A 24041-nucleotide genomic window follows, 5' to 3' on the forward strand; every position below is an offset into this window, starting at 1 on the left:
GTTGCAACATGGGATATCATAAAGAAGTTTGTCATATTGATATTTTTGATAAATGCACTTCAGATTCTACTATGGGTTTTTAATCTGTTATCAAGTTATATACTATGAGATGAGATAATAAGAGTCTGTCCTCCTTGTAGGTGATTTACATAGCAACATCACTCTAGATAAAAACACATGTTGTGTATTACAGTAACTTAATATAAACAAACCTCCCATCTATAAAATGATAACCCAACAGCACTGAGCCACTGTCTTTACTGTAGCCGTGTTCAGACACATGAAGTGATTTAGCTCATCTAGCTAAACTGTTGGCTTGTTTACAATCTGTCTGCCTATCTGATCGCTCACTTCATGTCCCATCAGGCCTCGCTGATTTACCTTGTTCCCAGATGCCAGTGATTATGGCCTGCAGTGTTATCATAGTTGATAGGAGTGAAGGCCAAAAGTAGAGCAGTGAGAATTATCCTTTAAAACACTTGAATATTTGTCTATGGACAATCCATTCCCCTAATCCTCTCAACCACTTGCATACTTCCCCCATGCAACCTAATATCCCAACCTTCCTTGTGTGTAAAATAACAATGCACTATATCAATTTTTCTCACCTCATCATCTTCATGGATTATTGTTTAAACTGTGAGGAGACACCTCCAGCAATGTTGTGGTAGAGAACAGGCTCCAAGTGAGTGTCAGTCAAACACATTAATTTCCTCCTCGGGTGTTTGGTTTTAAACTCTGGGCACATCACCGATGCCACGGTTTATTTTCTGTAGTCGTACATTTGCAAATATGAGAAGGATTTCTTCTGAAAGCAAATATCAGAAGGTTATGGATTAAGGGTGCATGGGGGTGTGATTTCTGTGTCGGCCTGTGAAAAACGTCCGCGACTCCCCTCCCCTCCACACCGGTGTTAAGTGGGTAGTTGAGTGTGTATTAGTGTGCGTTCGTGCGTGTTTTTAGGTAATTCCCCGATTCGCCGACATTCCCCCACTACCAAATCAAACAAGCCGAATCCCAAGACTGTCAGCAGTGAGTTAAGACTCCAAAATGGCTTTGCTGTGTAGAACCTAGTATAAAAAGTTTGTATGAGTGTCTATGTGTACTGGTTAAGTGTCGAGACATCCGCTCCGATGTTGTGATTAAGGTTGCTGACTGTTTGCTCTGGAGTGCAGCACATTCCCTGCAGCCTTAATTGATAGCAATTATGTGGTTTTTGATTTGCTGTTTGATTGGGAGGTGGATTTGAAGTCTTGATTCGAAGGGCACAGAGTTTTTATTGTCTTTGGAAACGTCCGGGGTCGGATGCCTGAGTGATAGCCTGCTACCTCGCAAGTCACATCAAGGGGCACCAGCGAGCTGACACCGACTTGGACTCGCTCTGTGTCTTTTTTTAGCTCTCTGTTTCGAGGCGTTTGTGTTTTGCCGTTGCAAAAAGTGAAAACTGAAAAAAAAAAAAAAAAGCTACTCGAGTGTGCGTAGTATAGTCCCACTGTGCCAAGAGCTGTCCATCTTACCAGTTGTTTTTCTCTCTAACCAGAGGAATTGTCCCTCCAGGGGACACCTGGCTTGTTCCCCACCTCCACAGAGAAAATGTTCACCGGCTTAACCTGCCAGATGTTATGAAAGGAGCCATTGAAGTAGACCTTGAGGTCATAACGGAATAGAAAAAAGTCACCATGACTGAGAAGTCTATCCTGATACCTTCACTGACCAGACTATGTCATCTGATTTAACACGGGGGCTCTCACATGTAACTCCTTGTAAAGCAAAACACAGTCAGGAGCCGGACATGAAGTCATGTGCTCCCAGATATATGTGTCAGTTTTGTTTAGATGGAAGTGTGGAGTCAGCATTTCTGTGCATGACTTCTTTTCTCTAAAGATACCAAAGCGTTTTTTTAATACATAATTCAAAATGAGAGTTCTGGCAAAAGCTTGAGAAAAGCTACTCCAGAGCTAAAAAAAGAAATGAGAAACAGTGGCATGAGCAGGAATGACAGAGGAGAGACAGAATGGCAGGAGAGGTGGAAAAAATCGGAACGAGGAATATGAGAGACAGAAATTTGAGATATTAGCAGAAGAAATGGAAAGAATCAAAGAAGGGGAAGAAAATTGGTTTACAGTTGTCTGCCTGCCATTATTCCCACTCTATGACTGTCTGACACACACACACACACACACACACACACACACACACACACACACACTTAGACACACACACAAATGTGTGAAGTTGTGAAGTTGCAGCTGGCCCAGCTTCTTGTTTGAACTAGCATGCTTGACTGAGGCCCATTTATTGATTGGCTGGTGTGCCAGACCTGAGGACTCGCGGGGGCTCGGATACCCCCCGATTACTCCCCCTCGTTCACACATCGCACACACAAAAAACACACACACACACACATACACACACACACACTCTCTCTCCCTCCTAGCCCTTCCTCCCTCCCCTCAACTTGCACAAGTTACTCCTGAGGAAGAACGGGAGCAAGTCAGAGAGGAGACGGCCGGGAGACAGGACACACAGAGTGACCCAGAGGAGGGCAACACGCACACACACACTCAACACGCACATACACACTCAACACAAACACGCGGGCAGAACTGGAGTTGATCGTCTCAAATACTTGAAAAGGCATGGAGCAAGACTTTTCATCTTGCAAGCTACTGCTGACAGCTCTCCTGATCCTGGTACAGTACACTTTTCTTTTTTTCATCTCATCCTGTGAAGATTCATTGATACTTTAATAATTTATCTAATTCAATTCAAAGCATGTGTTTAAATAGATTTCCCTACTGTGTATTTCTATGTATTCTTGCACAGATTGTGTGGCTCCATCAGCAGTGGTGCAGTAGTTAGTGGTGTGAAAAGTCACCATGCCTCCTCTTGTGTCTTTGATCCAAGTTCTCCAAAAAAAAGCCGACTTGTCATGCGTGTGCAGGTCAGCGGGGCTGTTGTTTGGGAGATGAGCGCTCCCTGTTACACAGCAGCCACTGCCTCGCAGCATTACAGTGAGTACAGTGCCGTGCAACGCGCAGCGGTCGACAAGAGATTCAGCAGATGTGCAAATATCGTATGTCTCCGCCGACTGAAAAGGCCATCGTGTGTATATTGACACAGTCTGCAAAAGAAGGCACCGGGCTCGGGTTTCTTTTTCCCTGTCGAGGAGTTTTCCATCTTCAAGGAAAATGTCCCTCCTCTCAGCTGCTGACAGGTGACTTAAATAGAAGCTGTCCATCAGGAGAACATATAATGTGGAGATCAGTGGTCTTTTTTTATCATATGCTCATTTCCTCTCCCCCCCCTCTTACTTGATGTGAAAACATGGGTTGGGTGACAGCCAGGCTTCCTTTGTGGTCATGTGTTTCACTCTGTTTTTCTCATAGTAACTGAGCCGGAGAACAAAAACATCTAAATATACATGCTTTTGTTGTGTAAATGGTGCTGTTGAGGAATCTGAGGAGGCTTTGTGAGTGATATGAAAGGGAGCCTGCCCCCTCTATGAAGCCATCCAGTGCAAATAAAACCCTGGGGGGATCAGAGCAGGAGAGGTGGGATGTGTAGCGACGGAGGGCTAGGAAGCCTCCAAGTGGATATCCGAGCCTTTTCACCATCGGATCCAAAATCTCAGCAGGACGGCCTTGTGACCAGCGGAGCCTTGTGTTCCTCGGCCTTGGTGTGGAGAACAATAGCAGCACAGTCGGCCAAACAAACCTCCACATCTCCATCCCCTCCGCTCCGTCCCTTCATCCACTTCCCCTCTCTCCCTCTTTCCTCACCATCCTTGTTATGCCTCCGGGCTCTCTTGGCGTTGCAACACACAGCTCTCAACTGTAATTGAGTGCAAAATTCACTGATTGCTTTTCAAAGGAGAATTAAGGTGGTGCAGCTAACCGGCTGCCCAGAGTGCAGCCTGTGTTTATTTACCGTGGATCCAAACATTGAAATAGTTGGCCCGTGCAGAAAGTCGTTCCGTTGCCGATATGTTTGGCTGTATGCTCCGTTGGCCGTGTGTTTAGGTCTTGCCGTTCCCCTCTGCTGTTCCTCAGGCGTCATCGGCACTGACAGCCATTTCTATCGGTCCCCATGCACTTTTAATAACGTGAACCCACCAGCAGCCCCCTCTCTGCGCCGCGCAGCATAGGTGTTTTTGCTACCGTGACCCAAAGAAAATAATCAGAGCGGTATTATTACCTTGTATCTGCTTTCCTCTACAAGATCATTCATCTTTGTAGACAAAGCACAATGCCATGCTGTTGGGAAGAGGAGGTCAAAGAGGTCAAAATAACTCAGCATACCCGGAGTTCTCCCTCTAAAAAACCTCAACGCTGTGTGTCTTAAACACAAAGCTGGACCTTCAGCTCAGTGAGCGTAAATCTTTTCAGAGCAGGTGCTGCACACTAACTTCTCAGCCGCTGCCCTATTCACTGTGTTCAGAGTTAGTGGGCTTGTTGTTCCTCACATTTCTCTGCTAATCTTGCAGGATTTGGGATTTTTAAATCACTGTCAGAAACTCTGCTGGATGCGCAGGCACAATCTGCCACCTCACGGTGTGTAGATGTCACGGTGGGAGCGCACAAAAAAAACTGCATTTCTGCAATCTTAGAATATTCTTTCATGGTTCACCAACAGCAGAGAGCCTGCCTCTGTGTTGGGCTTATTGTGGAAAAATGATAATTTTCCTATTCATTGCTTTAAACCCTCCGGTGAATGGCAGATTATTTTATTGAATGTGTTTGCACCTCCAGTCCACTGAGTCACATTCCTGCTGCACAGAAGGTGGATGATTGGTCCCAGTGTTGGTTCCAAGTTCTTTTTCTTTTTTTCTTCTTTTTTTCATTTTCCAGGTTTTCATCCGTTCAACAGGTATAGAAGCAGTTTTTTTTCCCTTCACCTCTTTTTCTCTGGCAGCTTTTGAGTAGAAAACCACCTTCACTCAGATAAGCTCTCATTGTTAAAGGCAGCAAAAGGCAATTTATTCTCCTTTTCACTCTGCTATTTAGGCAGCACAGCTCTCTTAACTTAACTTAACTTAACTTAACTTAACTTAACTTAACTTAACTTAACTTAACTTAACTTCAGCCTGTCAGTTCTGCAAAGTGTTGTGTTGTTTTTGTTTTCAATGTAATGTAATTCCTTACTTCATGCTGCGGAACAGGAACCTTCTGGTGTGTCTGGTTAAATGAATAAAGTAAAATGAAAATAAGATGTAAAGGTCATTGAGCTGAGTAAAACCAAGAGATATAAACATACCTCACACACAGCCGTCATGTGACAGTGCCAGCCTTACAAATAAACACCTTCCTAAGAGCCTAAGGTGAGTCAGCCCAGTCCGATCTTCACTGAAAGATATAAAAAGCCTGGAGAGGAGAGGAACACAGAGGGCTGGAGATGATCTCCTTTTTTTTTGGCATCTGAGATACACATTGTCCTTGCACTTGAAAAATTCATCTTCCCATAATATTGATTTTGGACCCAGCAGTAATATCCAAGCCTCCGCTGCCAAATACAGCAAGATGCAATTAACAGAAAGAGGAACACAAGAGAGGCCTGAAGCTTAAGAGAGGACTAATACTTGATTACTTCCCTTTACCATCTGTCTTATTCTGTCACATGTACTCCTATGGTTTAGGAATAGTCACACTAAGGAATATTCCTAAACCAGATGAGAAACTTACTGTAGGGAGTTTAATAGGTCACTTCTACCATGTACGATTGTTTAGACAATCCAACACAGAGCCTCAGAGGGAAAGGGCTAATAATGAATGAGGTGACAACAGCGGAGGAGGGAACTGGGGATGCTCACACACCGTCCATGACAGATCACGTAAACTCTACGCTTCCTTTCTCCCTCCAATCCCAATCCCACCTCCCCTTCTTCCCTGTTGTGTAGAGCTCGCGCACGGCCCGGTCAGAGGAGGACAGAGACACGCTGTGGGATGCCTGGGGCTCGTGGAGCGAATGTTCACGTACCTGTGGAGGAGGAGCCTCGTACTCCCTTCGCCGATGCCTCAGCTCCAAGTAAGGCTACAGTACCAACCCAAGCAGATGTCACCTAAAAACCTGTTTTATACATGCAATAATGTCGTGTGCAGCATATTTTCCTACATTTTTACAGAGTGTATTATTAGGTAAAACAAATTGCATTCATTTAATTGAGTGGTGATTCATGGAAATCACAGATAAATGTTAAGTACATAAGCAGAATACAGCCACTTACAGTACCATACATAACCTCCAACAGTATACTTCCTTAAAGGAATAGTAGCATTTTTTTTAAGTGGGGTTGTATGATCTACAAATAGCCCCTAAGTACTTTAATTGCAGTAGAAGACTCTCTGCACTCCTCCCGTTAGCAACGCCAGCCCATAGCCCTGCCCAGAGATTTACAACATACAGTGTTGTGAACAGACCCAAAGAAACGGCCTATTTTCACGGCCTAAAAGAGGTTTTACCTGAAAAAAAAATACACAGTTCCATTGTTCGCTATAATATAATTTTTTCCAGCCCTTCAAAGTGCAGGAAAAACGTATCTCACGTATCTCACGTAACTCACGTAACTCATGTATCCCTCCGCCCAGGGTTAGTGCCCGCCGATCAGCAGTTGGTTAGGTCCAAATAAAAACTGCATTTTTCTTGCACTTTGAGGGGCTGGAAAAAATTATATTATAGCGAACAATGGAACTGGGTATTTTTATTCAGGTAAAACCTCTTTTAGGCCGTGAAAATAGGCCGTTTCTTTGGGTCTGTTCACAACACTGTATGTTGTAAATCTGTGGGCAGGGCTATGGGTTGGCGTTGCTAACGGGAGGAGTGCAGAGAGTCTTCTACTGCAATTAAAGTACTTAGGGGTTATTTGTAGATCATACAACCCCACTTTAAAAAAATGCTACTATCCCTTTAACAGCAGCATGTTGCCATTGTGAGCTTCTTAAACTCTCCTCCACTACAAAGAAGCATTATTTCTAATATAAGAACCAGAGACATGAAGAGCAGTCACATTTTGGAGGGAGTGATGCCCTGTAATAAATAAGTCTCAATGATTAAGAGATGCTTCCATCCAAGGAGCAGAGGATGTGCAGCAAATTGAATGTGTATAATTTAAAGTTAGAGACTCATTGACCCTCAGATAAATGGAAACATCCCACGGGCAATTTGTAAGCATGTGTTCAAACACTATCCCGGGTAATCTCCTCTTTTAAAGAGGAAAGTCCTGACTGGTTTCCATTAAAGTGCCATATAGTGGCTTCAGGATTCAAGAGAAAAAAGGGGTGGGGGTGGGGGGTGGGTGGGGGTCTCACAGCTGCTCTGCCAAATAAATCCAGACAGCGTCCCTAATAGTGTGAGTAAATCTCATCAATCGCTGCGTTCCCATGGGCTGTAATGGGAGTGCTCAAAAATACATCTGACTAGTTTGTGACTGTTAAATAGTCCTGAGGGCGTCAACCAAGATCACATGCCCGTCCACCTCTGAAGGCTGTCTAGACGCCCACATGAGCCCCTAAATCTTGACAGTGGGGTCCGATCCTCAGCAACGGCCTGGACATGTTTCTCCCAAACAATACATGACACTTTTGATAACTCTCTTCTGCAAACAATGAGCCCACAGTGGTGGGATTCCTACCGCTCATCATCTTGGCTTAAACTGGAACTTGCACTCTGAACCTCTCTGTCCTTTCATCCTGGTGCCAAAGTCACCCAGTTGGGTAGACTTCAAGCTAACCCAGTGGGCTTCAAGATTAAAGCTGCGGGCCAAGTGTTCTGGGCAAAGTGGCCAATTACAAATGGATTTGAGGAACAAGAGAGAGAAAAAAAAAAAAAGAGACTGAAGGACGGTATGTTTTCCATAGAAATGTTGTCACATTTATGGACTGGGAAATAGCTGTGGGGTGACTTCACTGCATTCCTGTATTTTACAGTTCCCAGAAAGTATCGCTCACTCAGTAAAGGTAGCCAGTGAGCTTTGCTGCTAAAGTCACCTCTGTTTGGGTGATGGGGGCCTCTGAGGGAGCAGCGGCGGCCAGTGAGATCATTAAACAATGCAACTGTCCCAAGACCTAGTGGGAAAACAGCACGGATCACACATGAGGTCACGGCCCAGGTCCACCATCAGGTGCTTCCAGCTCTCCATAACCATGAATCAGTCTGAGCTGGCACTGAAGACCCGGGCTGAGAAGCATAAGGCTGTCAAATCCTCCAACTCAAAGTGACAGACTCCCCCCTCCCTGTCCTTTACTGCATTGTAAACACTGAGGTCAATGGCTTTTTGAGGAGTTCATTTCATGATATCAGCAGCTGCCATTTCTCTTTGCTTGCCCAGAAATTTTTGGTCAGGCAAACCTCAGATTGCTACTGGCTGTAAAAGCAATTGACGTTTTAAGAGGTGTTTGGGGTTTGAGCTCCGTGTGGGATGTCAGGAGTGTATGTATGCGTAGAGACGTACATGCTCATGTAAGCCCAGGCGGGTGTGTTTACAAACTGCTGTGTCCTTTGGCGGTGGCAGTCGTGTGTATGGGCTTCTTGAGCGAATGGAAGAACTCTCCGTCCCACCTCATCCCACCTCACCCGCCGCTATTGCGTGGGAATGAGGGAGCAGTAGCCTGGCCCCGGGTGGCAGATCAAACAGCGTCATTAAAAAAGCACAGCACAAGGCCCCTTGTGTGTGCGCGTGTGTGTGTGTGTGTGTGTGTGAGAGAGAGAGAGACTCCTTGGAAGGAGCGGCTGGAAGCGGGCCTGCAACACCCTCCCACCAATACCACTCCAACTCTCTGACCTTTAAACACACACACACACACACACACATGCACGTAGGATTCACTGCTACTGCGAAAACGCTAGACAACCTCCCGATCGGGCACAGACTAAACACAGATCGCCTGGCCCTCATTAGTCCCACCCGCACAACACACTTCACTTGATCACAAGCTCCATTATTAACATCAGCATAGCTGGTTTGAAGCAAGTGTGGACATATGGATTGGGTGTCATGGCAAGAGAGAGGGCTGCACTATTATTTATGAGGCTCACGGTTGGCAAACACTTAAGATATCTGTCTCTTTTCTGTCATTTATTTTCATAACAAGGAGCCTGTCTTTACTTTATTTAGATTGTGTTTAAATAAGCTGATAGTAAATTGCAGTGTAACCTGGTAATAACCTTCCACCAGCGAGGAAGACAAGATGAGCGGTCAGGGCAGGGGCAAGGAAACAGTTAAACATCCAGTGTTCGAAAAAACCTTCTCATTCCTGATAAGGATGTTTTTAATATTCAATGGGTCACTGACTTTCTGAAATTACTGGCAGTGACATTAAATATCTGTGGCATTTGGAATTTCACCAAAGGCACGCCACAGCTGTGTTTAGGGTCTGTGTTTAAAGGCTAAGGTAGTTAAAAGTGAATTCTCTCCAAGGCAATGAATTGTCTAATTACCCTGTGCCTGGCACCACGTTTATGTCTCTGACATTACAGTATAGGGCACCACCCTCTGTGTGGCCGCTGCTAACAACACCCTCCTTCTCCACTCTACCACTCAGATCAGATCAGATCCAAGACTTTGAAATGATCAAGAATCATCGAGGCAGAAAAAAATAGAAAAGAGAATAAAACACAAACTGTGAGCAAATCTTCAATTCATCATTGTTATGAAAATATAGCTTATATCAGGTGGTATTAGGAATCTCCACCAGTTTTAATGCCATGGTTGTTGAGATGTTTGCTAGGAAGCAAAAATATATGACATATAAGTTTAAAACTTTAGGCTTCATCCTCAGTGGAAAATGTCTATAAAGAATAGTCATGACAAGATATCAAGAGGATGTTGATTTATTAAAGCAGAAGTAAGCGATCTGGTCATTTTGGCTAACTTCTTGTCAGCCGATGGAGTTAGCAGTCCCCGCCCTCGTCATGGATCTATTGGTCCTCGTCCCTACGTCACCACATTCACGCGCATCCCTTGGCTGCACACACAGAGAGGACCGCCCCTTTATGCCGTTCTCTCTCCTCATTGGATAAAGGTTGTAGGATACAAGGAAAGTTTTCTCCTCAGCTTACAGCAGAGCAGAGTGACTGACAGACCTGTGTTTTGGACCAAACACTCTATAGAAGTGATTGCTGTCGGAAGATACAACTATTTAAGACTTATATTAACACAAACATTCCGCTTACTTCTGCTTTAACTGGGGACCAACTAAATGACTCAAGATCCAAATGTTTGGTGGATGCTATTATATGGAGATGGTCACTGCATTGTCAAGTCAAGGTCAAGGTCACGTTTATTTATAGAGCACCTTATAAACAACCTAGGTTGACCAAGGTGCTTTACATAAAATAAATAACAAATACAATGGTACATTTCAAAAGACAATTTTGGCAATGACACATACATTCAGCAAACCAAACAACTTCGTCTCACACAGGTCCGAAAGCCTGGGAGAAAAAATACATTACATTGAAGAGTTTATCGTCTTAGGTGCATGAATGTGCTCATCAGAAAGAGAGATGAATGTATCTGAAGGTCAAGTTGTATCATGCTAAAGGTGCTAAAGTAGTCATTGAGGCTCTGAAAATGGAGAATCTTCATCCTCTAAGGAGCATGAATATGTGCAGTTAGTCTACCCATCTTTATTTTTTATGTGTGAGAAGGAACTTGTTGTCCAAAAGAAGTTACAAAGGACACCACAGAAACATCAGGATTCAATCAGGGAAGACAAATATCTGATGAAAAAGCACTATAGAACACTTCATGGATATGACAAAGTGTTAAGGACAAATTTCAGATGGTGGCAAAAAGTGTGGATGAATAAAAGGTCACTGAAGTCATTAATGACCCGACTGGGGACCGTAAACATTTAGAATTTCATAACACTCTGGGCAACTTACAGGAACATTTCACTGTGGATCACAGAAGAACAAAGGAGTGCCTTTTCTGATTTTGCTTCATCTTTTTCAACTTTTCCTTCTTAGATGTCCCGAATGCTCCCAGTTTTCCCAAACTGATCAATGGCCGGGCTCACGGCATCGGCATATTTTAGTCATTACAAAATCGGCCACATTTTCATTTGCCGACTTGCCTCAAGTGTATCAATATTATGGCAAAGGTTATGGAGCTTTGCCTGCAATTACTTTCAATCTAGCAAGAAGAGTTGATGACACATATATGGGCCAGACAAATTTTACTGCATATCCAGCATTATAAGGAGTTATTACTATGAATTTTTCATGGTTACAGTGGATTTTAGTTCTTTTCTTTTCTGAAGATGAGGTTATTGGCCTGCTCTGGTAGTTTTACTCTATGTGCACTCTTGTGTGTTGTTAGCTGAGTAGCAAACTTTGTGTAGTTGTGTCTTTTTTTGTGTATATTTGGCAGAAACGAGCAGGGTCATAGTCTGTGAGTTATGTATTATGTGCTCCAGGAATTTTGATATTTCAACCAAGTCGTTTTTCCCTAACCTGTGATGACGCCATGATGAATCCCAAGTCCAGGCCCTGCTTCTGCTTAGCCTCCACTTTGTAGCTTGCAAAGTCAAGAGGAAATGAAAAGGGAAATTCATTTTATTCCCTGTGCCTCTTTTTTTTTTTTTTCAACGTCTAGATTATATATTGCTCCTCCCAGCGTGATTTTCCACACGGATCCAGATCTTTGCTACCTGTCTTTCAACTCTTGGTCTTTGAAAGTCTCTTGTTTGGGTTGAAGCCCCATGACCTGCTGTTTGGCTTGGCAGAGAGGACTGTCTGAATTTGTCACAGGGTCTAATGTTCTTGCCATGCCACACGTTCCACATTCACTCCCTCTGCTCTCTGGAATAATATTGTAAAAATCCTTAAGCCCTCGTTCATCCGTGAGTCCAAACTCTGCAACGTTGCCTCCAATCATGATTCCAGATTAGCTAAGGGCCCGTGACACTGGAATTCCTCTTAAGTTTCCAAACTCCAAAGAATATCCTTTGATTAGTTTCCACTGGGGTCTTGGATAATTGGCCTATCATAGTCACCATCAATGGTTTATCATCACTCGGCATCAAAGCACAAAGGAATCCTAATTTTCAGTAAGTGGTTAGCTCCATAATTTGGGCAAAGACACTGCAGACTGTCATACACCGAGTCGTGATCCAAACTGCTCCAATCTCTTAAGCAGACACAGACTGGAGGACTCTGCTGTGTCTGCTTTACTGCTGTATGTGTGGTACTAATGGTTATAAAGCAAGGATTTATTTAAAGACTCGTCACCAGAAGAAATGAGGGAATATATTGCATTTTCTGTACCTACTGAGTCCTGTTTTCCATTTTCCATTTTCCATTTTTGTCTACAGTTTAAATCCTGGATTTTTTGAAAGCTTAAGTTTTCCTTTGTTTTGTTTTTTTTGTTTGCATTCCAAGAAGGCTACACTACAGTGAGATCAACTGATCAATTAGTTGAGTGCATGTTTGTATGCTAACATGCTAAACTAGGTTGGATGACAGTGGTAAACATCATTGCTAAACATAACTAAGTTAGCATGTTGTGGCATTGTGGGCTGACCAACAATAGCATGCTAATGTGCTAAAATTAGATGGTGACTGACATTGTAATTGTAAACATGACCCAGTTAGCAGGTTGTAGCGTTGTGAGCAGATTAGCCTTTAGCTAAAAAAAATAAAAATAAAAAGTTTTGTTTTATAGAGTTAATCCCCAACAACACACTGCAACTGAATGCCAGTCAGTGGAATACAGTAAAATGATGCTGGTATTTGTAGTAAAGGTGGAAATCCAACACTCTTAATATAAAGTTTATTAACAATGCAGTAGCCTAATTTACAGTTGTATAACACCATTGTTACACACAAGGCCCAACAACCAGTTATATCATAATTTGCTACACCCCCCCTTCTGAAACCATATGCTACACTTTTCTATTTATGTATAGTCATACTGTGTGAATTAGACTTCAGTCTCAACATATCCACTTTTGTGGGCTGCCAAACCATGACTGTAGGATTGCATTCACTGCTCAGCAATTCAATTAGATAATGAAAGACAACGGTTGAAATACCAGCCAGCAGGTCACTGGTGTGCATTGTGGTTTGTTTTATCATCCACCCCCAAAGCCAGTACACCCACATTTTATTTTATTTTTTCTCCTGCAGGACCTGCGAAGGGCAGAATATCAAATATCGCACTTGCAGTAATGTGGTAAGTTTAGCAAACTCATCTTTATGTAATGGGTGTCAATAGAGCTTTCAAGTGGTTTTCTCTTGAGACATACTGGGGCGGCAGATTGTGATTGAAAAGCCAGTGAGGTGGAACTGTGAAAATATTATCAGGATTTATGGTTATGGGGTGTAATTTTATGATCTAGGATCAAATGTTGTGAGAACTTGTGGTGGGAAACATCAAACCCCCATTGTTTTCATTTAAACTGGTATTTACATGTAGCGATCACAAAGTCAACCGCTAAGATCTGTGATGCTAAGAATCTTCTGCACACATGTACATTATCAATTGAGTGCAGATCAGTAAAGTGCCTGTAATGTTGTTGTCTGTGACCCTCAGGACTGCCCTCCAGAGGCTGGAGACTTCCGTGCCCAGCAGTGTTCGGCTCATGCAGACGTGCGATACCAGGGTCAGTACCACGAGTGGCTGCCGGTGTACAACGACCCGGACAACCCCTGCGCCCTCAAGTGCAAAGCCAAAGGTTCAGGCCTCATGGTGGAGCTGGCACCCAAGGTGCTGGATGGGACTCGCTGTTACACTGAATCCTTGGACATGTGTATCAGTGGAGTGTGTCAGGTAGGACATGGACTCTGAAACCTTTTTTTTGTTTTCTGCCACTGATGTAGCCTGACAAGCCAGACTATATCATTAACATGTCTAGTCTGGCAACGACCGGTAGACCTCGGCTCAATCCAGGGGGCGGGATGAAAGCTGTCTTTCAAACTGCCTCTGCACGCAATAGGGTAGCGCTACGACCAATCAGAGCAAAGAGCAGGATGACATAGATTGAACTTTTCCCATATCCCGTCGGCAAAACACCAAATACATCCTTCTTGGAAATGAATGACTTCAGTGCAGTTTCTTGCTCAACTTTTAAAGAAAAAAAAAAAAAAAAAAGTTTAATTCTTTCATAGTTGATGCCAACGCCGATTCAAATGATTCCTTTGCCAAAGCCATCTTTTTGTCATGTTTTTCACCGTCGCAAGTATGTCGTCATGGCGTTAAGCCCGCCCAATGACTCTCTAAACAGAGCGCTGTGATTGGTGAACACAAACGGTGTTCGAGACTCAAAAAGTTCCTATGGCTCGTTTCTAGACCTACGGAGCAAATAGATTTGCTGCCGCTAGGGTGCAGCTAGATTTCTAGGCTACCACTGATGAGTAATCATTTATTTATTTTCATTTATCTATTGCTGACATCACAATGAGCCAATTACAGACTCACAATATTGTGAAGACAAAATGGATATGACCTGGTGAATCCTCACTGCTTCAGTGTTTGCAACAGTGTTTGTGATGTTGGCAAGACAGATTTCTTGGAAACTAAAACTGAAAATGATATAGATAAATTGCGATTAAGAAAAAAAGTGACTTGCCGAGTAAACTCAGCAGTATGTTGTGAGCAGTCACAGGCTTCGATTAAACTGAATCCGCTCTTGGACAAATATTAAGTGCGTGGAAATATTTATGCTGCTTGATGGAATAAAAGCACTCAAGTAATGAAACATCTGGCTTCAGCAGACAGCAACCTTTTAGAATCTGTGACATTTATGAACGTGTATTTCAAGGGTTTTACAGTTTATAACCAAATACAATATCAAAACGGAATCGCAGCTTAAGGGGAGTTATTTCCAAAACTTCATTATTATTTCATTTCTTTATATATTTATTTATCGATATAAACACAATAGTCTCTGTCATTACAGTGCATTTGGATGCAGAAGATAATAAGTGAACCAAAACTAATCTTGTAAACATCTTCGAGCTCAGCCTTATTTTGAAGTCGGCTTTCCTACTCAGTTTTTATTCATTCATAAAAATGGCCTCTGTGGTACTTCCCGCCACAGCAGGTGTCTCAGACTCACAGGATCAAAACAGCACCAGCCCCGCTGTTGCTGCTTTTAATTATCTGGAGTTCACAATAACATTACCTCCACTTTGTGAATGAAGCCTCAATGCAAGGCGCTGATGCACGTCCCTGTGTGAGTGGTGTAGTTCAGCCACCAGCCGAAGTTCTGACAACCCAATGATCCGGTCCGATGATTTATTTCTAAAAGCCGTCTGGAGGGGGTGCTCGGTGGCCGAGTGGTGAAGGTCCCATGTTGGCAATGCCCAATGCAGTGATCACCAGATTGATTCCCTGACTGTGCCACTTTCCTGTCTCTCTGTCAATTACACTGCAAAAACTCTAAATCTATCCAAGAATAATTGTCTTTTTTTGTGCTTGCTCCACTATCAGATTTTTCTACTTGTTTCAAGTGAAAATCTGCTTGAAAGAAGTAAAAAGTGTCTAAAAACAAGCTACTTTTTATGTGATGAGTCGTATTTTAAGTAGAATGAGATTTGTTTTGACTAGAAATAAGACAAATATTCTTAGTAAGATGTTTAGTTTTTGCAGTGTAAAGACAAAAATGCCCCAAAATATCTTTAAAAACAAACTGGACTGTAAGGATTGGAACCACCATGCATTGATTACATAGAACAACTTACAGTAAAACAAACATAGACCAACAATAGAAATTCTAACCAGCCCCCTTGGTCAGGCCACACCCACCTTTATCTGATGTCAGCCACACACCTGTTGCTGTGAGAAATGTTCAAACTGCCTCTGTGGTAGTTCCTACTACACTTAGTGTCTCTGAGACCACAGTTCGCCATGATGACACACACACATGCAGCTGGTAATAAATCTGAGACAACTCATACATGGTAGGTTGACTTATGCTAACACCATGCCATCTGCTTTACAAATGAATACCCAATGAGAATAATAGTTGGGACTCGTCTTTTAACTGACAGTCCAGGAAATAGTTTCAAATGCATTTTTCCCCGGTTGAATGGAAGTACGTCCCAAGGCATTGTGTGTGTGTGCAGAGACACACTAGGATTTCAATGAACTCTGCTTACCATGCTTAGAATCACACTGTGGTTTTTGGGTTTTCTTACCGACAGAGGTTGCGAAAAACGCCATCAATCAAGTACGGATGGTTGCAGATAGTATTTAATAGAAAACAGTGGGGAAAAAACCATGATCAGCACAGAGGGGATGTTTCATGCTATCTTAATAAGACAAACAGCAGATGTGGTCTGAATATGGACGAAACCAGAGAGATGTTTGGATCATTTGATTAGAGCATTGACATGGTACGATGAAGAAATACATTCTTTTTGAATTTAGATTGAAGGTCTAACAGAACCAACATGTACTTTAACTGGGACTTGTTTTCATTTTTCCTTGTGTTTCCTCTTTTCCTTTCATATTCTGGCACCAAACCCTAATATAGATTGAGTTCCATTTCTGGTCCTTTTTTGAAAGCTGAAGCTTAAAGAGAAGGAATTCATTCATAAATCAGGTTAGTGTGTGAGTCTGTTGTTGTGTTTGTTTGCTGAGGTTCACTCTTTTGTGTTACAGATTGTAGGCTGTGATCATGAGCTGGGCAGCACGGCAAAGGAAGACAACTGTGGCGTCTGCAATGGAGATGGCTCATCCTGTCGGCTGGTGCGAGGACACTACAAATCCCAGCATGCATCAGGAAAAAGTAAAGTATCTATCTATCTATCTATCTATCTATCTATCTATCTATCTATCTATCTATCTATCTATCTATCTATCTATCTATCTATCTATCTATCTATCTATCTATCTATCTATCTATCTATCTATCTATCCATTGTTTTTGTTTTTTTAGCAATTCATTATAAGTCCTGATTACATTTGTCTCTCTCTGTCCGTCCCACTCCAGCTGAGGACACAGTTGTCGTCATCCCCTATAAGAGTCGTCATGTGCGTCTGGTTCTGAAAGGCCCGGATCACTTGTGTAAGTCCTGGTAGGTCCAGGGTGCCCATCCCATCTAAAACAGTTAAACATGATATTTATATTTGGCAGTGGTTTTTTTTTAATTGCCAAATATTGCACTTACTTTTACTGCAGGCTACGATATCTTTTAATGATGTGTGATGCAAAAAGAATATTACTTTTTCGTTATACACATTATACTTGCCTGACCTCTCATAAATCTTTTTAATAAATATCTCACCCAAATAACATTCATTCAACATGATTAACCTTCTATTCCTGATAATGGCCAAATATATTACATTTTCTCATAAAGGCTGTTTTTAAACGTGGCTCAGGGAAGAATAACCAGAGGAGATATTTATTTCCCCCCTTCGCTCTGGCTCTGAGGAGACACGAGGCTTCCAGCAAATATCACTGATGTCAAAGTACTGGCACCAGAACTCCCCACTGAATCAAATCGATAACAAATGTTCCATCTCCATACCTATCTTTTGCTCCACGGTTATTTTACACATCACTTCCTGAGCCAGGCCGAAAGCTCTTCTTTTTCTGAATGGGCAGATTTTTTCATTAAATATTTCCCCCACTTCTTTTTTGGCCAAGGGCACTTAAATTGTAACCATCTGTCGGCAGATGATGACGGCTGCTGGTTGCTGCTTGTTCCTGTGCTTCCCCCCGTTGTTTTTGTTTGAATGTGTTTGCTGGATTCGCACAAGACCCGGTTTAGGCCAAGGTTGAAGTGAGGTCCAACGGTGGAAAAGCTCACTGCGGTGCTGGCTTGCCTGCAGACCTAACATGCCAGTGCCAAACTCGGTCTCTTTGCCTCTCAGCACCACTAGGATGAAATTCATCCTTTTCTTGACATTTGAATCACTTCCTCTGATTTATTTGGTCACATTACACGTTAATGGTGAAAAAGAAGGTGGGAAATGATTGTGATAAATCAAAGAGGAACTGAACTGGTGAAATGGTGGACATACTTAAAGGGATAGTTCACCCAAAATTGAAATTGCACTCATTATCTACTCACCCTCATGTGGACTAAGGGCTGGGAGAAGTTTCAGAGTCCTCCGTGGCTTCTCTGAGTTACAGGGGGTCTCGACGTAGCAGTGCATGTCAATATAACGGTTGCAAATGGATACCAACTGTCTTCGTAACAAAAAGACACACCAAAAAACATCCAAATACCTCCATGCTGCTCGTATGTAATGTCCGTCTTGTATTGAAGCCCCGAAATGCAAAATTGTCCCGAAAAAAATTAAATACGTCTATTTTTCAAGCTTGTTTATAGCAGAAGCTTCTCGAAGCTCCTCTTCCCAGTTCGTCATATTTGGACAAACCAGGGTCTGTCCTCTTCCTAGTTTGTCCAGATATGATGAACCGGGAAGAGGAGTTGTGAGAAGCTTCTGCTACAAAACAAGCTTGAAAAGTGGACTTATTTAATTTTTTTCGGGACAATTTCGCATGTCGGGGCTTCAATACAAGACGGACATTACATACGAGCAGCATGGAGGTATTTGGATGTTTTGTGGTGTGTCTTTTTGTTACGAAGACAGTTGGTATCCATTTGCAACCGTTATATTGACATGCACTGCTACGTCGAGACCCCCTGTAACTCAGAGAAGCCACGGAGGACTCTGAAACTTCTCCCAGCCCTTAGTCCACATGAGGGGGAGGAGATAATGAGTGAAATTTCAATCTTGGGTGAACTATCGCTTTAACTCTACCATCTGATCTCGATGTGTCCATCCATTGCTCTAGTTGTCTGCTGTGTTTCCTCTTCAGATGTGGAGAGTAAGACTCTACAGGGGTTGAAAGGTGAGCTGCTCTTAGATACAACAGGCCAGTACCACCTGGAAAACACCACCTTGGATTACCAGAAACTTTCTGACAAGGAGATCCTGAGAATCACCGGCCCGCTCGGAGCCGACTTCACTGTCAAAGTAAGAGCTGGAATGACACTAATCATTGTTTAGGATTACATGTAAAGCATTATGATTATCACCTCACCTCCCTCCTCAGGTCCCTTTGCTGAAAACTATACAATAAGTCAGTGTCCCTCAGCTGTTTGTTTTGGTTTTTACGGCCCTCAGCTTTTCAGTTTTGATTCACTATCAGTGCTCAGATCAGCTGTGTTCAGAGGAACTCCCTGTGCACTACCTGGCTAGAGTGAAACAGTGGAGCATTTAGCAGCTCTGGAGGCAGATGTGTCTCTCAGGAGTAGGTGGAGCCAGACCGAGGCTCAACTAGACGGAGTACTGGAGCAAATCACTGTAAATATTGCTCATAACTGCAGGTTTATCATATCAGTGTCTGCCCCCAAGTGGCCAATAAAAGTCAGTTATTGCTGGTTGGGTCGAGCATCTTCTTTAAACTTTCTTTTCTTTTCTTATTATTCAAGTCAAACCAGCAGCCTTCAGCCTCGGTCTTCTGAACATCTCACATCACAGGGATGCTGTTGTTTTTTCTGTTCCGCAGCTCAACTCAGAACTGTAGTTTTTGTCAGTGTGGAGCTCAGAAAACGGTGCGCTGCAGCCAAAGTGCACTCTGATAAGTTCTTGTTTCCATGAACTCCTGGTGAACTCCTGCGAGTCATTTGGAGTCCAGAGCAGATTTGATTTCGGATGTTTAGATTTAAAGATATCAGAGCATGTGTGAGCCAATTAGATATTAAATGCAAATGACTTCTTTTTTTTTTTTTTTTTTGCTGTATTGCCTTCTCTGTGGTAATCAGTACATTTCTGAAGTACTGTGTCATACAGTGATAACAATACTATCAGAAATTCAGTAGTGGAACAGTGGATTTTTTTTAATTTCTTTTTTTTTTTTTTTTTTTTTACGATGCAATGACACAGTGGCTACAACATCGTTTTCTGTATTGTATTCACACACATTCTCAGATGAGGGCCAGAGGTTGGACATTAAAAATTATACAAGCCTCAGACCAAGGAAATGCCTGTAAAAACTTCCACCCTCATAAACATGAGTCAGGATCGGACAATAAATAGGAAGTGAGGAGACAGAAATCTGAGAAGCTATAAATGCGTAATTTTCTAATCTGTTAGGAGGCAGACGGCCAACTCATATCGCAGCGCTGGAAGTTTGGGCAAATGGAAAATTATATTACAACAAAAGTTTCCAGAAAGTCTTTCTCCTCTGGACACATGAATGTGAATGAGTCAGAGACTAGTGGAGTTTGATTTATGCTTCTAATAGGTATAATCTGTTTGGGGGCATTTCCACAATAGGATGTTTGCTTAAATTTGAAACTTTACAAAATCTCCTCCACAAAAGAACCAGAAAAACCAATGTCTGAAGAAATTGTGTGTCTCTGATTCATCCTGTCCGGAGCTGTGTTGGACTTTTAGTGCAGAAACTGACATTTCAAGTTCCTCAAATTACTCCATTGTCTGCATGTGGAAAAAAAACATTACTAAATGGATTCTAGCCTTTTTCAGCCATGTGTTGCACAGTAGTTTTTTTTGCTTTGCATAGGAGAAGAAAAATAACTGGACAGCAGAAACAGCAAATGATTGCAGCTCTATTTACTTTCTATACAGATCATCTAGGAATATTTTGACAGTCGTTCCCTAAACACTGTTTCTGCAGGTGCTGTTTGCCAGCGGAGTAGACAGCGTGATCCAGTACATCTACTACCAGCCCATCATCCACCGCTGGAGAGAGACCGACTTCTTCCCCTGCTCTGTCACATGTGGTGGAGGTAGGAGAGCAGTGCTGCTGCTGCTGGCATTACAACAGTGGACTCGGCTAATAATGTTATTGGCAACTCAATCATGTGCCAAGTGATTGATAACTGTGATGCTGACAGGTTTTGACGGATAAAAGCTCCTCTTTGACTCTTTGATCTAAGACTCTAAGAGTAAACGTTTCCCTGAGTATCAGTTTCTGTTGCTTTGTTGGGGGGGGCGATATCTGACGTTGTCTCGTCCACAGGTTACCAGCTGACCTCAGCAGAGTGCTTTGACATGCGCAGCGGCCGGGTGGTTGTGGATCAGTATTGCCATTATTACCCAGAGAACGTCAAACCTAAACCCAAACTGCAGGAGTGCAACATGGAGCCTTGTCTGGCCAGGTTAGAGACCAGACCTCTAATGATATTTGATTTTTCCTGTACATTCATCCAAGTTTATGATGAGTCAACAGCAGATTGTATCTTCTGAACTCTGCTTTCCTTGATTGGTTTGACCTTTTCAGTGATGGCTACAAGCAGATTATGCCATATGACCTCTACCACCCTCTGCCCCGGTAAGTATGCAACTCCTGACTGACATCTGCCTGATCATGTCACATTTGCACAGTTCTTTCATCCTTTGCAGAGTTTTATAGTTTTACACATTATGCATATTTAAGTTGGTACAGTTTTTTCTTTTTTCTCTCTATTTATTCTATTTCAGCATTTTATTCATAACATATGTATGTAATAATTTCATAAGGATGTTATAGTGTAGATTTAATAATAATAATAATAATAGATTTTATTTGTATGGCGCCTTTCATGGTACTCAAGGTCGCCTCACAGAAAAATAAATACACACAGAACAATAATAGTGCAAAAGACACAGCATAAAAACAGCACATAAAATATTAAAAACACAGCATAAAAGCACCAAGGAAAAAACAATGAAATGAAATAACAGTATAACAGTATATTGCTCTTTTATGCCCTTGTATTATATCTATGTCTGTGCTACTGGATACTTGAATTTCCTTTGGGATCAATAAAGTGTCTCTAAGTCTAAGTTTTACAATAACAGATGGGAGAGCAGCCCCTGGACCGCATGCTCTACTTCCTGCGGCGGAGGCATCCAGAGTCGCTCGGTGTCCTGCGTGGAGGAAGACATGCAGGGAACCATCACTCCCACCGATGAGTGGAAGTGTCTCTACTCCCCTAAGACGGCCATCCTGCAGCCCTGCAACACCTTCGACTGCCCCACCTGGCTGGCACAGGAGTGGTCGCCCGTAGGTGCTCTTTGTGACTCTGTCTGGACAGATTTAGCTCATTTCTTTGTTTTTTTTTGTGTGTGTGTTGAGAAATGTTTAGAAAGCTCAGCTAAAAATACAAAAGTAACCAAAAGTGAAGAGATGTTTCTTTGTGTTCTGCAGCTGTTAGCACCTGGCAAGTCAAATATTAGCAAATAGTTCATTTGTCCTGGTCGTCTGCAGCTCCCTGCGGTGGGTCTTAATTAACCTCTGAGGTTAAGAGAAATAAAAAAAATGATTAATTTTCTCACAGGGGGAAACAAAAATATATTCGCTCCACGTTCTGAGCTGTAACTCTGTCACCTCTCAGACGTCCAGCAGCGTCCTCAGTGTGAGGGCGACTCCTGCAACTGCTTGGAGCTTAAACACAACCTCGCTGTGTGATTAAGAGGAGCGCTCGCTAACCCCACTCCGAGCGTCCCACGCCGCCCTCGCCTTTGAACGCACCGTCCAAAACACACAAAGCTTTAATAAGAACCTTAAAGTCAGCAGCACACATGGAGTTCTTTAACTCACTGTGTGTGCTTGTTCACGTCCAGGCTGTTGCACGTGGATCATTCTGACCGTCCTGGTTAGCGTATTTATTTGACAGAGTTGCAGTCAGTCGGTGCTCCGTATGACTTCCTCATGGGGATTTTTCAACCTCACCACTCACACAGGCGCAAGTAGAGGCCCTGGGAGTCAGATTTGTAGCCTCCTAAAATCCTGGGATGCTGTTTACCTTGCACATTCTTCCTTTGCCTTTAAATGCTTGTTTTGGCAGAGGAGAGACCAAGTTCACCCCTGAGCAGTGAGCTTTGGAAGGTCTCTTTCTTTAACCCCTTTAAGTCACTAGCGAAAGGCTTTCTGTTGAACACAAGCAGAGAGCTGGCCATGGGAACACGGCTCAATACTTATCAGTTGATCAGTTCTTAATAGATTGTATCTGCTGTCGTCGCCAGTGCACGGTGACCTGTGGTCAGGGTCTGCGCTACAGGGTGGTGTTATGCATCGACCACAGGGGACTCCACGCTGGAGGCTGCAACCCCACCACCAAGCCCCACATCAAGGAGGAGTGTCTGGTGACCGTGCCCTGCTACAAGTCCATTGGTCAGCTGCTTTTTTTTGTGTCACTTTTTAACCCCCAACATTTCTACTGATATAAATAAAGAAGTGTGTGATGTTAAAGCTTTGTCTTCTCTGGGTTGTTTGTTGTAGATACACTCCCAGTGGAGGCAAAGCCTGTGTGGCATAAGCAGGCCATAGAGCTGGAGGAGGAGATCACAGTGACTGAGGAGCCAACGTAAGTACCATAATATGATAGCCACATAGACAAAGGGATGGGATGCTGTGAAGATCACACTGGTTTCAACTCTACTATGGGTCTATAGGAACTACAGTGGCATGCAAAAGTTTGGGCACCCCTGGTCAAACTTTCGATAACACTTGATAATAAATACACACTATTAAACATTAGTTAAGCATTAAATACTGAATTCATAATTTATAACATATGAATACTCATTAGTATGTAGTTTATAAACACAGTTAAAAATGTTTTACTCATAGGGTTAGGGTTAAGCACTCACTGTATTTATAAACTACATACTAATGAGTATTCATGTGTTATAAATTAATTAATTAATTCAGTATTTATTAATTCTTAACTAATGCTTAATAGTGTGTACTAAGTATAAAGTGTCACCAAACTTTCTGTTAATGTGAACAGTAGAGCACATGGAAGATGAAATGATCGCCAAAAGGTATAAAGTTACACATTAGCCTTTACATTTTAAACATTTTTTTTTCTTCATCTTTTACATTTTCAAAATGACAGAAAAGGAAAAGGGCCCGCAGCAAAGGTTTGGGCCCCCTGCATAGTTAGTACCTAGTAGCCCCCCCTTTGGAAACTATCACAGTGTGTAAATAGTAAATAACTTGTCTGAAAGCTTAGTCAAAGTTATTTGAGAGCTCAAGTCTCCTGGGTTTACCATACCCTTGCAGGCTGCTGCTTTGTTTCCCCTTTTCACTCAAAAAAGAATACACTGATATTGCTTAAAATATTGCAAA

At 42.6% G+C, this 24041-nt stretch overlaps 1 protein-coding gene across 3 annotated transcripts in view; it reads left to right on the forward strand.

Moving 5' to 3' along the window:
* adamtsl3 (ADAMTS-like 3) overlaps positions 1–24041 on the forward strand; it is a 114772-nt gene that overhangs the window by 71560 nt on the left and 19171 nt on the right. For 2 of the 3 annotated variants that reach the window (XM_083993003.1, XM_083993004.1), the window contains exons 3-14: positions 5897–6024; positions 13126–13171; positions 13532–13768; positions 16604–16730; positions 16935–17009; positions 18777–18934; positions 20601–20712; positions 20946–21084; positions 21207–21257; positions 21767–21971; positions 22934–23081; positions 23190–23274. In XM_083993003.1, the coding sequence (XP_083849129.1) occupies positions 5897–6024; positions 13126–13171; positions 13532–13768; positions 16604–16730; positions 16935–17009; positions 18777–18934; positions 20601–20712; positions 20946–21084; positions 21207–21257; positions 21767–21971; positions 22934–23081; positions 23190–23274 (1511 nt within the window). Of the gene's footprint in view, positions 1–2587; positions 2694–5896; positions 6025–13125; positions 13172–13531; positions 13769–16603; positions 16731–16934; positions 17010–18776; positions 18935–20600; positions 20713–20945; positions 21085–21206; positions 21258–21766; positions 21972–22933; positions 23082–23189; positions 23275–24041 lie in introns of those variants that run through there. The other variant, XM_083993005.1, reaches the window with a different exon arrangement.

The sequence above is a fragment of the Trachurus trachurus genome (genome assembly GCF_905171665.1).
Source record: "Trachurus trachurus genome assembly, chromosome: 18".
Lineage (NCBI taxonomy): Eukaryota > Metazoa > Chordata > Actinopteri > Carangiformes > Carangidae > Trachurus > Trachurus trachurus.